Consider the following 13,772-nt stretch of genomic DNA (forward strand, 5'->3'; position numbering starts at 1 on the left):
ACCATAGTTTTTAGACAGCTTTATTTCTGTGCCCTCACGGAAGTCTTGACTCGAGTCACCTCCAAAAATTGAGGGACTTGACTTGACTCGAGTCACCTTTGAAAATCAAGTGACTTGACTTGACTCGAGTCAAATTGTGCAATGACTCGAAATGACTCGTGACTCGAAGGTAGTGACTTGAACCCAACACTGCTGGGTTCACTATCGAGTTCATATTCTACTCCCGAACGAGTAAGAAGTATTGGTTTTTGAAGCCGTTCAAAACTACAACGACTACTAGGTTTGAGAAAACTTACCCTAGCCCGACATGAAAAGGATTTAGGATTTTATTTCTTTACAACATAGCGGAGTCACCCTCATAGGGTGATTAACCAAGATCTTATTATTATATATATTGCTGTCAATTTTTTGTCCGCTCTATACTCATGTTATCAGAATTACCGCTAGAGCTGAGTGAGGTGTCTTGGAAAATGTAGGACCCATAAATCATAATTAAACATATTCGGGCGGACCCGTTTGTATAATGACTTCATTACGTGATGGTATTTCGTGGCCTGTATGGGCTCAACTATCACATTATCGGCGTGATTATAGCTGCAAATATGTACCTGTGCCGTTTGAAATCTCATTATTTATGCCACGTTCGGATATTTTGCAGCCATCAGTGTATAACTGTAGCCTATATTCACGGATATAAATCGGTTCCGTGTATTACGCGATGATACTCGATGATCAAACTAACGCAGTTCACTAAAATAGCGGGCAGTCCGTGTTACATTACCCTTACATGACATTTCCTTTACGTTACTTGTACATTACCTTTTCACGAAATGTTACTGTTCTGAGTTTTAGTCAGTGAGGTTACTGGTTGACTTCCTGAAATCATAATATCATTAGTAAATCAGTAGGCTAAACAAATGAGTATCATTAAAATGACATGACGTCATGTCACCCTATTGCAGGGGTTCCCAGACTGAGGTGCATGATAATTTTCCCGAACAAATTCATTTTTCTGGCACTGTTGCATTGTTCGGCAACAGAGATTTTAATATTTATGTGACATGCTGAAAAACGTTTACGCTTACTGAATGTAGTGTTCATTAAGTTCAATCAGCCATGCTTTTATAAGGCAGTGTCCCGTTATTCGCCTCATGTAGGCCTACATCCATTGTAATGTATTTCTCTTTCTTTATACTACCGCGGCGATTAGAGTTACTGCATAGCCTACTGTAGATCGTTCATTGTTTCTGTACAGAACCATAGTGTCATCTGCTTATTATGAAGACCATTTGATTATCTAAAAGAGGTTCTAGTATGTTCTAGTATGGTAAGGTTGTGAATTATTCGGAGAGTATTTTGCTGTACCGCTTCACTTACAGCTGTGAGGAAGGATTTCTAAGTACTCGTATTACGAGGAACAGATTTAGTCACAGACTTTATGTTGAACAAGTGAAGGGGTAGGTTAAAAATGTATGGGAAGCCTAGCCTGTCGATACGAATTGTTGTCGGTTTTGTGATGGTCGTGATAAACACTAAGTCACCAAATCCATAGTTTGTTCGAAATTTAACGTTTCCTCCTTGTTTAGGTCCAAAATATCAGACCTAATACAGCATCGAGGGAGTTACGGTTTTGTAACACAACGGATTCGACGTATTTCATAAACGACATCAATGAGCTGACTTCCTCAAAACGATAACAGAAGCAGTAATGCAGTGTATCGTCATTGCGAATGTGTTAGTTGATGGTTGCGTAGAAAAAATGGTATTGGTGATAAATCGGTGCGCTCGCAACTCAGAAAAGCATTTGCGTCTGTTGCTTAGTTGAAGTTAGTCGCATTATATTCCGCATTTATACATTGATCTGTCGAACAACGTCAGTAGGATACGCAACGTGATATGGCGGCCGCATTGAATCTCAGATTGCTTCCGAAAATGTCGCTCAAGATTCGGATTCTTTTCCTGTTCGGATTCGCAATCTACCAGCGTTCGTCAGGTACGAATCATTTGTGTCCCAGTTCGAATCGAATTCTATTTACTCCTTTGCAGCTCAATACTGCGCGAGAAGATACGTGAACGGTCAATGGATCTCGAAAGGGGATTGTGGGGTTGGTAGCCTATACGATTAGATCGACGCCTAAGGTTCTGTTACGTGCGCTTTTCATGAAGGGCCCGGGAACGATGTCGGTGATGCAGAAGGAACTTCAACGCAGAATTAGAGATGAGGGATGGACCGTGAGCTTCAAATCATTTCCGAAACTTTGATTATTTATTCAATTCTGCCGACTGTTTGCTGAATTCCGTTTCAGGTTTTCCAGCGCAGAGTCAATGGCGACGTGGATTTCTACCGAGGTTGGACTGATTACAAGAAAGGATTCGGGAATCGCGACGGAGATTTCTGGCTCGGTAGGCAGCCGATTACTTCAAGTTGCAAGTCGCAACGTCGCTCCGTTCAAAGCCAAAACCATAATTTCGCAATGACGTTTGTCTCCAGGGCTCGAGGAAATGCACGAAATGACAAAGGAAGGAGACATGGAACTGGAAATCAACATGATCACGGAGGGAGGAGTTCACTGGGTGGCGAAATACAGGCGAGTTCGAAGCACCCTTCCTCTTCTCTTTGTGAATACATTGTTCACTCAACTCAATCATCCGTTACAAAATTACAAAATATTTCGAACTTATAACGTGATAATTTTGATCACTGTTCGCACTTTTTCAGCTCCTTCAGCATCGGCCCCGAATCCGACAAGTACAGACTGCACGTTTCCGGATACTCCGGAAATTTAACCGGAGATTATCTCTCACTACACAACAATCAACAATTCTCAACGAAGGACGCGGATAACGACATTTGGTCAACGGCTTGCGCTTCTTTATACGAAGGTGGTTGGTGGTATTACAACTGCGCCGCCAGCAACCTGAACGGGAACTTCGACAAAACAGGCGATTAGGGAATCTGGTGGTGTACTTACTCCATCCTTCTGCGCTACTCGGAAATGAAGATGAGAAGAAGAGCGTGAGAAGGACTTTTGTCGATGACGTCACACAACGAAAAGGACTTACCACTGTAAATATGTTGTTGTTTATTGTGTTATTGAAGCAATAAAAGAAAATCGTATATTTCAATGAATTTGGAGTGGTTTCATTGCCAGACCACACTTAAATTCGTATTTTTGGAATCGGTGCTACATTAGGTTTTGATTCAGACCAGTATCATTAAGTTTGATGGCTCGGGTTCAATGTACCTTCATATTTTTCTCTCGAGTTACCGTGAACATACCAACTCACTTGAACTACAGTGCGTGACACCAGAATTCGTTCCTTTTATGATTAAAATTCAATTACAGCTTATTCATTTCGTTTTACTACACGATAATCACATCATGACTGGAACATGATGGGGTCCCACCTTCTGTCATCGGTTCGCTTTTGAGAGTTAAAACCCGTCTCGGGCTGGGATGTTCACTCTGCCAGTGATAGAAATGAGCGGCACCAAGGTATGGGGGTTGTTCTTGTGCTGAATGAGCAATTGTAGACTGATAATAATAATTATTCCTTGAAAGTTATATTATGTAAAGCACATCGAAGTAACATCTTTGTTCAAATGTATTTTTCCATGGAAAACACTAGATTTGCAGAATTTTGATAATAAAGACACTAGAAAACTAGGTCTATAGTCATCCATCCGTCAAGATGCTTTAACGACGGAGAAGCGATTTAGCGATGCGTCCTGGTCTGCACCCCGTTTTTTCTCATTCATGCTATCAGCCTTGCAAGATAGCCGCAGATACCAGTTTTCCAGTCTTTGGTATGACCCGGCCGGGAATCGAACCTGCGACCTGCCTTTCAAGATGCCGGACGCATCACCATTATACTATCTCGCTCAGTGACTACTAACAATTGGCCCACCCGAAGATTTGTCATCATAATCAAATGCCCTAAATCGGCCGTTGCCATTCAATATCCCAAGCTGCGCGCGCGCAAGTTATTAATGCTGCGCTGCATCTTTGAGTAGGCCTTTTGTTATTAGTCCCCTTTGTTGCATGCTGTCATTTCATGACATATCATCAGACATGTCGGTATCTATTGTGGAAATATTATGTATTCGCCCAAACGTAGGCCTACCAAAAATAAATTTCCTTCGTGATGAGGAGAACACGTTTACAAATAGGTATTTCTTGTTGTGGCGCATCATTTCCCCTGCTGTTCGCATCCGTACTGTGGGGCTCAGATTACGAAGGACACTGCTATATTAAAACCGAAAATCAACTTGTATTGAACCGTGCGTGGCGAGAAGAAAATTTCAAGAATAATTCAAACCTCTCATTATAGTTATGGATTCAATCCGCAAATTCAATTGGCATAATGACAGCCACCAACATAGCCTTATTGAATTAAGTGTCGACAGCCTCATAATTTTCTTACTACTGCCGCCGATTAACGCCTGGACCAATGATATATATATATTGGTCTGGACTAAAGAATCGATATTGGGGTTCGCCAGTGGTAGAATATTGCATGTCAAGGCAATATGCCCATTCATATCAGCAAATTCTTCCTCCATGGGAATATTATCATCGTCGAAGCCATGTCATCTAGTGAGGAACTGTGATATTGGGCATAGCAGAATAGTTTACTTTGAACAACAACACTAATATGTTTAAACTGAAATCAATTTCAGTATTTTAAAATGCATTACGAAGCGTTCTTCCAAAATTTCAAATCTCGTCACGGGCCGCAAAATAAGACCTCGCAGGCCGCGTGTTGGTGACCCCTGAGATATGGTGATTTAATCGACACAGCTGAGACTACTTGATGACTTGAAATTGACTCGTAAATTTTATTCCGAGTCACGAGTCAATTGAAATTTCTGAAAAAATTTTGGAAAAAGTTTCAGAAAAATACGCTATGATTTAGGTTCATTTGCAAAATAATTTTGGGCACTTTTCAAGCTCGACCCCTCTCCAATTGGGCGGTTTTGGGTGCCCCAGTTACGGTCCTACACAAAATGAATGAATCGAAAACGAATGATCGCGCAAACTGCTCGTCAAATAACACGTCTTGAACTTAAGTCAAATCGAACATGTTTCAATCCCTAATGGTACCTCATGAACTTCTGAATTATTTTAAAATTTGATGTTTTATTTATTGTATCATTGGACATGCCTTCAATATTACATCTTGAAATTGAAGTATAAAATTGTAATATACCTCGCGGACCGGCAGGAATGTCGTCGCGGACCGGCGGTTGAGAACCACTGTTGTAATGTGTATACTTGTGATTCTTGTTGCGACTGTGAACAGCAGACTATTCTGTAGGTGCGAAACAGCGGTACCTTTTCACGAAATGTTACTGTTCTGAGTTTTAGTCACCACTTAGACTCGAGTCACCTCCAGAAATTGAGTGACTTGACTTGACTCGAGTCACCTTTGAAAATCAAGTGACTTGATTTGACTCGATTCAAAATGTACAATGACTCGAAATGACTCGTGACTCGAAGTTAGTGACTTGAACCCAATTCTGCTGGGTTCAGTATCGAGTTAACATTCATTTCAAGAACGAGTAAGAAGTATTGCTGTTTGAAGCCGTTCAAAACTACTGCTACTACTTGGTTTGAGAAAATTGACGTTGGCCCGATATGAAAAGGATTTAGGATTTTAATTCTTTACAATATAGCAGAGTCCAGGGTTGTAATGACTCGAGTCATGACTCGACTCGAGTCAGACTCGAGTCACGATTTTTTTGTGACTCGACTTGACTCGAGTCATTTTCTTGAAATGGGAAAATGACTCGACTCGACTCGAGTCAATATTTGGATTGACTCGACTTGTACTCGAGTCATTACGCATGACTCGACTCAAGTCATTGACTCGGCTTATTGTATGTGACTTGAAGGTGAAGAAAGTTGCGAATCACAATGGTTAGATCAACGCATCTGACGAATTCTGTCGACATCGCTATTTGTCACCACTGCTTTCGTTGCACTCGTCTGATATCAGATATGCGCCGCCGTAAAAACAAAAGACACTGGTACATAGTAGCATAGAGCAATGCATTGTACAAAATCATCCAGTGATTAAGAGGTAATAGATCCTCCGCCATCAAAGTATTCAAGACATTTCAATTATACAAGCAAACAATCGAAGCAAAGTCCAATTAGAGCCAAAGAAATGACTCAGATGGTCAAGTAGCCTACTTGGAAGAGACTGATAAGCTCATGTGTAGATATGAAGGCGATGATTCTTTGCATTTTTGGCCGACTAGAATGGATGAGTATCTAATGCTCTTCAGTGTGGTTCAAACTTGCTTTTCATTTCCTGCATCTAATGCACCAGAGGAACGTGTATCCAGTGGATGTGAATTATTCTAAGGCCATGTCGCCTCAACATATATGAGAATATCCTTTTCACTTTTGTATTTTTCAAGTGTAACTCATTGATTTGATCTGCTGTCTGTGAAAACACACAATTCCCCCGTCCGTTTGACGTTTTGTTACGTATGTGCATTGTGCACGTGATAATAATGAATGGCTAATGCTGTGTGATATTTGTACAATAGGGCCGATCAAAAAGACCTTCTTTTTTATTCTACTGGGTGGCTACTTGATAAAATTGCTACGTTGCATAAAAAGAACACTGAATCTGGCCTAATTTGAAAAAGTGGAATCAATGAAATGAGAGGAGGAAATTTTGGATTTGAAAATACATGGAGTATTTTTAGTGAGAAATGATTTCATATAATATAATTACATACTAGCAGTAAGTCGACTATTTTTTCATATCCAAAATATTCCACTCTAATAACTCCGCTTCTTCTAGTTGGAATTGAGTCAAATTTTCTATGAATCATATTTTTACACAATCTAACAATATCATGAGGTAGCCGGTATATTTCGAAAGTCTCTATTTGTAATTAATCCAAAATATTTTCTCTTAGCATTGCTTTCTACTGGTTGGAATTAAGCCAAATTTAAGTTCTTTTAGATAATCTAACAATTTTAAGAAGTAGCCTCTTTTTTGAGATTCTGTCCTCATTTTTGAGAATTGTTTTGGTAAATGTAGGGCAAATTAGACTAAGACAACAGTAAATCAGCACTAAAGTAACGCTCCGGCGACTATTTCGGCAGCTGAGCAGGAAAGTTGACCTTTTTTCTGGTCAACCACCTGATATGATGTGAAAGCAAAACTGTACCTCTACATAAGTGTTTATTTGTTGATTCTTTACCAGCTTGTATCTAGTTAGACGTGAATTCGTAGGTCTTCTATCAGATAGTATGTAGACGTGAATTCGTTAATTCTCTATAAGCTATTTGTGAGCGGTCGTCGATGTGCTCGTAATAAAAACTGAATGCTTTTATTTGTGATATATCAGACTGACAAGACAGATATTTGATTTAAAGTTCTAAGATTAGTAACGTTATCGTATTGGCGGCCTGTCTCGTCTATCTGTAGCATCGGTATATGAGGCCAGTAACTGTCTGTTATCTGCCTAACTAAATACACTTGTGCCAAGACTATGATAGGGACAAAATAAGCATGTTTGGCAAGCAATGAATTCGATATCACCCAAGCAGGATTGAAAACATAAGTTGAACATGACTTCAATACTGTGACTTGGACTCGACTCGAGTCATAAACCATGACTCGGACTTGAGCCTTAAAACGGTGACTTGGACTCGGACTCGAGTCGGTGATGAATTGAAAATGACTCGACTCGACTCGAGTCAAAACCACAAAAGTCAGATTGACTCGTGACTCGGAACCATGGGACTTGGTTACAACCCTGGCAGAGTCACCCTCATAGGGTGATGAACCGAACTTCTGGGGGAATTGCATATATATTGCTGTCAATTTTTTTGTCCTCTCTCTGCGAGTTGAACCATTTTATATAGAATCTCATTACGTTTGTAGCAATCCTATTCAGACGTTTGTCCTATCGCATGACCATACCTAGACGGCCATCACTCTCCCCCCACTTTTTTTAAAAGGGTAGGTTGTTTTATATAATTCCCTAATACACTACGCATTTTTTTAACTGTGAAACTCTGGTTATTGGCTTCATCGCTGCATTCAGTTGTTCTATCCCTCTCAAATTATAAGGTGAAGACACTAATGGATGGGTCGATTCCTCTTTTAGTTCTATTTTACATGGATACTTCATGGCTTGTTTCTCCCGCAAATGCCCGACAAGATCTTCCAATTCTGTGGCAAACGGCTCATACACCGCTCTCCATATTTTCTCTTCTATAATAGCAATTAGCGTTGTCATTAAGGTCGGGCGGTTGGAAAGGCGCTTTTGACAGCAATACGGATTGCTTACGGAGTTCTTCCAATTCTAATTTAACCTCTATGTCCATTGTCCAATTCATTTTGCAGCACATATTCCGTTACTGGACCATCAAATACCGTTCGCGGGAAATAGTTTGGCCTTTTATTTGTCGTTAAAAACGAGGCAAATAAATCTCCACTATGAGATTTTGATGCTTCGGTACGCCTACGTCAACATCCACTTCGGAGCCAACGCATTCCAGGCCCGAGACTATGGTTATGCCAGTGATGATATCATTCGTACCATGCCTATTGCAGATGCGATTGTGCTCGCCAGCGATAATATCGTGAGCACCAAGCCAATGCAGATGCGATTATGTAGGCCAGTGATGGTATAATGTCCACAGAGTCTATTGCAGATCTGATTCTGCCAGCGTAACTATAGGCTTGTTGAAGACTCGAAAAACCAGGCCAGCAACGATAGCCGAGTTCGCGGCAATCAATGACCTAATGTGGCTATCTTCTCAGCGGGAGATTCCGCCGCGTTACACAGTGCATTGACGTATTCCGCTAATTGGCGACACGCCTCCCGCTAATTGGCTGCGCGAAACACCGATAATACGACTTATTAAAGCTTCCTAAAAGTTTGAAACACATTATTAACGATACTTTTTTATCCGGTTAACCGGCAGATTTATATCCGGATATCGGATAATGAAATAACCTGCGGTTAACCGGTCACTTCTGGAGCCTTCGACCTTCCGACTTTCCTCAAAACCTGGACAGCACCGATCTTCTGAGCACCGACGCAGACCCCCATACCACCCCAATCTTGACCGACAAACCCAACCGCACTCTTCCTGACCATTCGATCACCAACCGTACAACCCACTGGAACTTTGAAGACCTTGTAACACCACCCAATTCCACAAAACCTGAAAAAAAGACCTTTAAGAAACTTTTTGCTACCCTTCGTAACATCATGTTACACACTCAAGCTCTTCTTACACTCTTTTCCCGGCACACAGTAACAATTACACAGAATAATAACTCTACGGATGTGGATGACCCTGACTTACTTCAACGTATATCCGACTATTTAAACAACCTCAACTACTCCAAAGAGAAACTAGACCTCATCCTTAATTTTAACTACAAAAATCCTAAATTAACTGACACACTAAAAAAATTCATGATGACATTCAACCAAGATATACACAATCTACTCGTTACTAAGCACCAAAATTTGATCGACCACGACACTGCAGAGGAGCTCAACAAACCACACACTCCTTTTCATAATTTCACCACATTCAAACCTTCTTCATCCTTATCGGAAATATTAAGTTTAGGACCTTCCTTTATCCCCACGCATAGTATTATGGCCACTAAAACACTTACAGATCAAGTCACACATTCTGTATCAGACCTACTACAAAAAACAAACATCCACCACCAAATTCCAACTAAACCTTTTAAGCACCACCTACGATCCAAACCGTTACCTCTGTCACGCAAATTCAATTCTGTACTCCGCAAAGCGCACTCAAAATACACCGACTGCAACACAAGAAATATCATACTAAATACCTTGGACGACCTGGAAATCTTCAGAACCACAAAACCTACTATCAACCACACAAAACCAACATTTTCCAAAGCCCAAATCGACAACATCAAGATAACAGCAAATAGAGATGACATCATTATTAACGTAGCCGATAAGAATCTGGGATTTTGCATGAATACGACGGATTGGTACCTACATGAAACCGCACGCCAACTCCAGCATAAATTATACACACCTGTTTCACTGAACTTGGACACCATCTTGGACACAGCTTTCAACGATAGGACTGAAATCATAAAAAAAGCATCCAGATGTTTTAGATGCACAACACATTTCTTTCTTAGAATATCGAACCAAAGATAACTGCCACGTCCCCTTATTTAACCTATTACCAAAACCCCACAAATTAGGAAAAGGACCTCTTCACCATACCGATGAACATAAGCTTAAAGCCAGACCCATTATTTCGGCTCACTCATGGATCACCGTGGAACCTGGTAAACTTTTGGGCAACATACTCTCAGAATGGAAAGACGACTACATCCAATATCTTCTAAATATGGACATCACACCTACACTAACTAAAAACAGTCGTGAGATAACTTACGCCCTAGATAACACGCCTGTCACCGGAAACCTTTTCGACACCCAAATAATCACCTTTGATTTCGAATCGCTATACACCAATCTCAAAAATGAATATGTTGTTCACGCCATGAATAAAATTAAATCTACACTCACCATCCCTGACAACATCTTCAACCTTACCATGGATCTCTTCCACTTTTGCCAGAGTCTTTGTTATTTTTCTTCTGCCGATGATCTGTATAAACAATGTGATGGTTTAGCAATGGGAAGCTACTACTCTGCACAAGCCGCCGATCTCACTCTAGCAATCTACGAAGAAGACATGTTATCCGAAATCTCTACTACTTGGCCATTATTAATTTTCCGCAGATATTTGGACGACGGACTTATAATTACCAACCTACACCCTGCTCACCTGAACAGCTTCACCAGTTACATCAGCAATATATACCCCAACCACTTGGTTATAACATTCAGCTGCAACCCTATTCACAACCCCTTCCTTGATCTTAACATACGTTTCGACGAAAGAACCCTTCAAAAAGGATTGATTGGGTATAACACATACTTCAAACCCGCTTCCCTTTATTCTTATATCCCACACGACAGCAACCATCCCCCTCACACTTTCACTGGAATTGTAGCAACCGAAATAAATCGGTACAACCACACGAATTCGAATATAAAATATCTGAAAAACACAACACATAGATTCGAAAGTAGACTCCACAAACTAAATTACCCCAGAAGAATCATAAAACAAGGCAAGATTATCGCCAACAGAGGCACGAAGAAAGAGAAACTTACCCGTAATCTGACCTACATCACACACCAATTCTCCAAAGTCTTCGACCACAAGAAACAGATCCGGAGCATCACCAAACGCAGTTACCCCATCCCCTTTGGCATTGGATTCAAAACTGGAAAGAAATTGAAGCAATATTTTACTAACAACAAACTGATCCACCAAAAGATGAAGACAAAGAAGAAACTGAGAAAGTCAAAAAAGAAGAAACTGAGAAAGTCAAAAAAGAAGACTAACCATCATTCTAAATTTCGAACACCTTGGGCATTTCCACCTTCATAACAACCACTTGCACTCTTATATACTTAGCATTATCCTTTGTCCCTTACTTTACCCTTACAGTTTTCTTTACATACTTGTATGCTACCATGAACCCAACCCATATCCAACTTGCACTCTCCACCCCCATCATACAGTCCCTAGGATATAGTGTCCCCTACCTTACACCTTACCCACTCACTAATATAACCCTATATGTTAACTTTACCCTCACCCCGACTTTACCCTCACCCTAACCGCTTACCTTATCCTTTTTGAACCCCTATATTACATTATATATATAACCCCTCACCCCGATCCTTACCCTAACCCATCCACCTTAGCTCTCCTTAATCTTCCTTGATCTTAACATACGTTTCGACGAAAGAACCCTTCAAAAAGGATTGATTGGGTATAACACATACTTCAAACCCGCTTCCCTTTATTCTTATATCCCACACGACAGCAACCATCCCCCTCACACTTTCACTGGAATTGTAGCAACCGAAATAAATCGGTACAAAAACTCTTTGAGAAAAGACGAAAAAGCGGCAAAAAACAGCTCATTCCATTAAAGAACCAATACAACTATCAGGCAGCGACAGTTCGTGACGCTGACTAGAACAAACGGAGTTGTCACAAAGGTCGTTACCGAATACGTTCAGAGTGTAATTAAATCGTGAAATACGAATTCAAACAGCAAACCAACTATTTGTGTCGGACACTCAGAAACTGAATGCAATTCCAAGATGTCAGCAGAAAAACATTGGTCAATCAAAAAGGTCCGCTCCCAGATAGAAACGATGTAACGACGCCGGTACGAAGCAAGAAAAATGAATGAGAGTAATCCACACAAACACAAAACTATTCAGGATAAGAGCTCAACTATGTACAAGCCAGTCCACGAATATGATCGACTGCACTGCGCAGTCAAGATGAGAGCCCGACCGGTAATATCAAGTCGATGTCACGAAGTCACCATTAGTATTACCAAAATATCGTGAATACTTCTTATAGTTTAATGTGTCCTAGTTTATTACCATGTCCAAGCCTAGCAATGGCTGTAAAGCTGATCAGGAATTTGAAATACGCGATACGTTTCATTCCGTATTTCTTTAAATATCTGTTGAATAAATCAGGGCTATCAGTATTGGCCTTCAGTGAAACAACATCAGACAACAATAATCTGCAACTAATAGAATATTGATCATTTCTTATAAGGTACGGGTGTCCGGATGTAGTCTTTCTAGTTTATTTCACGCTCAAGCATTACAGCGGCTGTAAAGCCACATAAATAACTCTTTTGAAGGCGCATTTTAAAAGCTACATTTCATGTTTTTGGGAATGTAGGTTTAATAAATTTGCTGATTTACCGTTCAAAGTGCTAGTTATCTATGTTACCGCCTAAAAAACGTGACGTGACACCAGTCGGGCCCTAGTCAAGCTCCGCATAAAATATCGAATGTCGCGTATTGAAGACAGATATAAAAAGTCCGAAACGGTCTGAAATCACGCGCTGCAAGCATCGCTGGTCACAAAATGCTTATCGCGCCCGGAAAACGCGGACTTTCCGGTCCGCGAAAACCAGAAAACAAATAGGCTCGACCGATTTTCCTCGGCTTTTACAAAATCGGGTAGAAAAAAACAGGCGGGCCTCGCATTAAAAATAACCAAAACGTCGCAAACACAGTGATGATTCAGCCAGTGGGTGCGTGGGGTCGTCATGCATCATGTTATTGCATATCCCAGGTGGGTGAGACTGGCAGACAATTACCAAAGAATTCCAACTTCTATTTACATTCGGAAAACGACAAAAATCATTCTTTTCAAATTCTAATGTAGCGCAGCAAAGCCCGTGATGTCGAGTATGGGCAGAAAAACGCATATTTTCACCCGAGAGATGGTAAGCGGGCGGAAAAAGGGGAGTGAAATTCGCAGCAGCCACCTCATTTCAAATCCGCAGTGGCAGCAGAGAATTGTTATTACATCACAGCAGGTTATCATAATCGAGCAGAGATTTTCGGGAAAAGCGCAAGGTCGTAGAAATCAAACACAGATTTTTATGTCGAAACAAAAATCGCGTCATATTCACGATATCTCGGGGCCGGCCGTTGCTACAAAAAACGGTCTATTGTCGGATAAGATTTGCAGCTTCTTGCCAAAAAAAAAACATGGCAACAAAATATTTTAGGGTTTTCACAACAAAAACAGTCGATATAGGATCATTTTTCACAAAATCCGGTCGGCATTTTCAAACTTTTCAACATTTCTTCCGATCAGGAA

At 40.6% G+C, this 13,772-nt stretch overlaps 4 protein-coding genes and 1 long non-coding RNA gene across 11 annotated transcripts in view; 2 read left to right on the top strand and 3 right to left on the bottom strand.

The window, feature by feature from the left end:
• Nucleotides 1-13,772, top strand: part of LOC145435198 (microfibril-associated glycoprotein 4-like) — a 287,005-nt gene that overhangs the window by 108,397 nt on the left and 164,836 nt on the right. The gene's annotated exons all lie outside the window — the stretch shown is intronic.
• LOC145435259 (uncharacterized) lies at nucleotides 695-5,651 on the bottom strand. The gene is made up of 2 exons (XR_013913767.1): nucleotides 5,337-5,651; nucleotides 695-819 (listed from the first exon to the last, which is right to left on the bottom strand). It is a non-coding gene; the product is annotated as an uncharacterized LOC145435259 (long non-coding RNA).
• Nucleotides 755-13,772, top strand: part of LOC145435222 (ficolin-2-like) — a 34,327-nt gene continuing 21,309 nt past the window's right edge. The window contains exons 1-4 of the mRNA XM_080312559.1: nucleotides 755-1,993; nucleotides 2,047-2,105; nucleotides 2,167-2,232; nucleotides 2,307-2,403. Coding sequence (XP_080168685.1) covers nucleotides 1,897-1,993; nucleotides 2,047-2,105; nucleotides 2,167-2,232; nucleotides 2,307-2,403 — 319 coding nt within the window. The 5' untranslated portion in view covers nucleotides 755-1,896. The remainder of the gene's footprint in view (nucleotides 1,994-2,046; nucleotides 2,106-2,166; nucleotides 2,233-2,306; nucleotides 2,404-13,772) is intronic.
• On the bottom strand, nucleotides 9,000-11,846 carry LOC145435230 (uncharacterized). 7 transcript variants are annotated; one of them, XM_080312570.1, is made up of 4 exons: nucleotides 10,995-11,846; nucleotides 10,580-10,661; nucleotides 10,074-10,124; nucleotides 9,000-9,203 (listed from the first exon to the last, which is right to left on the bottom strand). In XM_080312570.1, exons 1-4 carry the CDS (start codon nucleotides 11,133-11,135, stop codon nucleotides 9,040-9,042), a joined length of 438 nt encoding a protein of 145 aa, XP_080168696.1. In that variant the 5' UTR covers nucleotides 11,136-11,846; the 3' UTR covers nucleotides 9,000-9,039. The 7 variants fall into 7 exon arrangements, 3 of the variants coding, with proteins under 3 accessions (XP_080168696.1, XP_080168695.1, XP_080168697.1); XM_080312569.1 differs by having other exon boundaries at nucleotides 9,134-10,124; nucleotides 10,995-11,117; nucleotides 11,234-11,846; XM_080312571.1 differs by having other exon boundaries at nucleotides 9,134-9,828.
• LOC145435193 (uncharacterized) overlaps nucleotides 12,219-13,772 on the bottom strand; it is a 37,548-nt gene continuing 35,994 nt past the window's right edge. The window contains exon 6 of the transcript XR_013913735.1: nucleotides 12,219-13,603. The gene's annotated coding sequence lies outside the window, so the exon portion shown is untranslated. The remainder of the gene's footprint in view (nucleotides 13,604-13,772) is intronic.

This window comes from Botryllus schlosseri, chromosome 3 (assembly GCF_051294905.1).
Source record: "Botryllus schlosseri isolate E-star chromosome 3, Bs_hap1, whole genome shotgun sequence".
Lineage (NCBI taxonomy): Eukaryota > Metazoa > Chordata > Ascidiacea > Stolidobranchia > Styelidae > Botryllus > Botryllus schlosseri.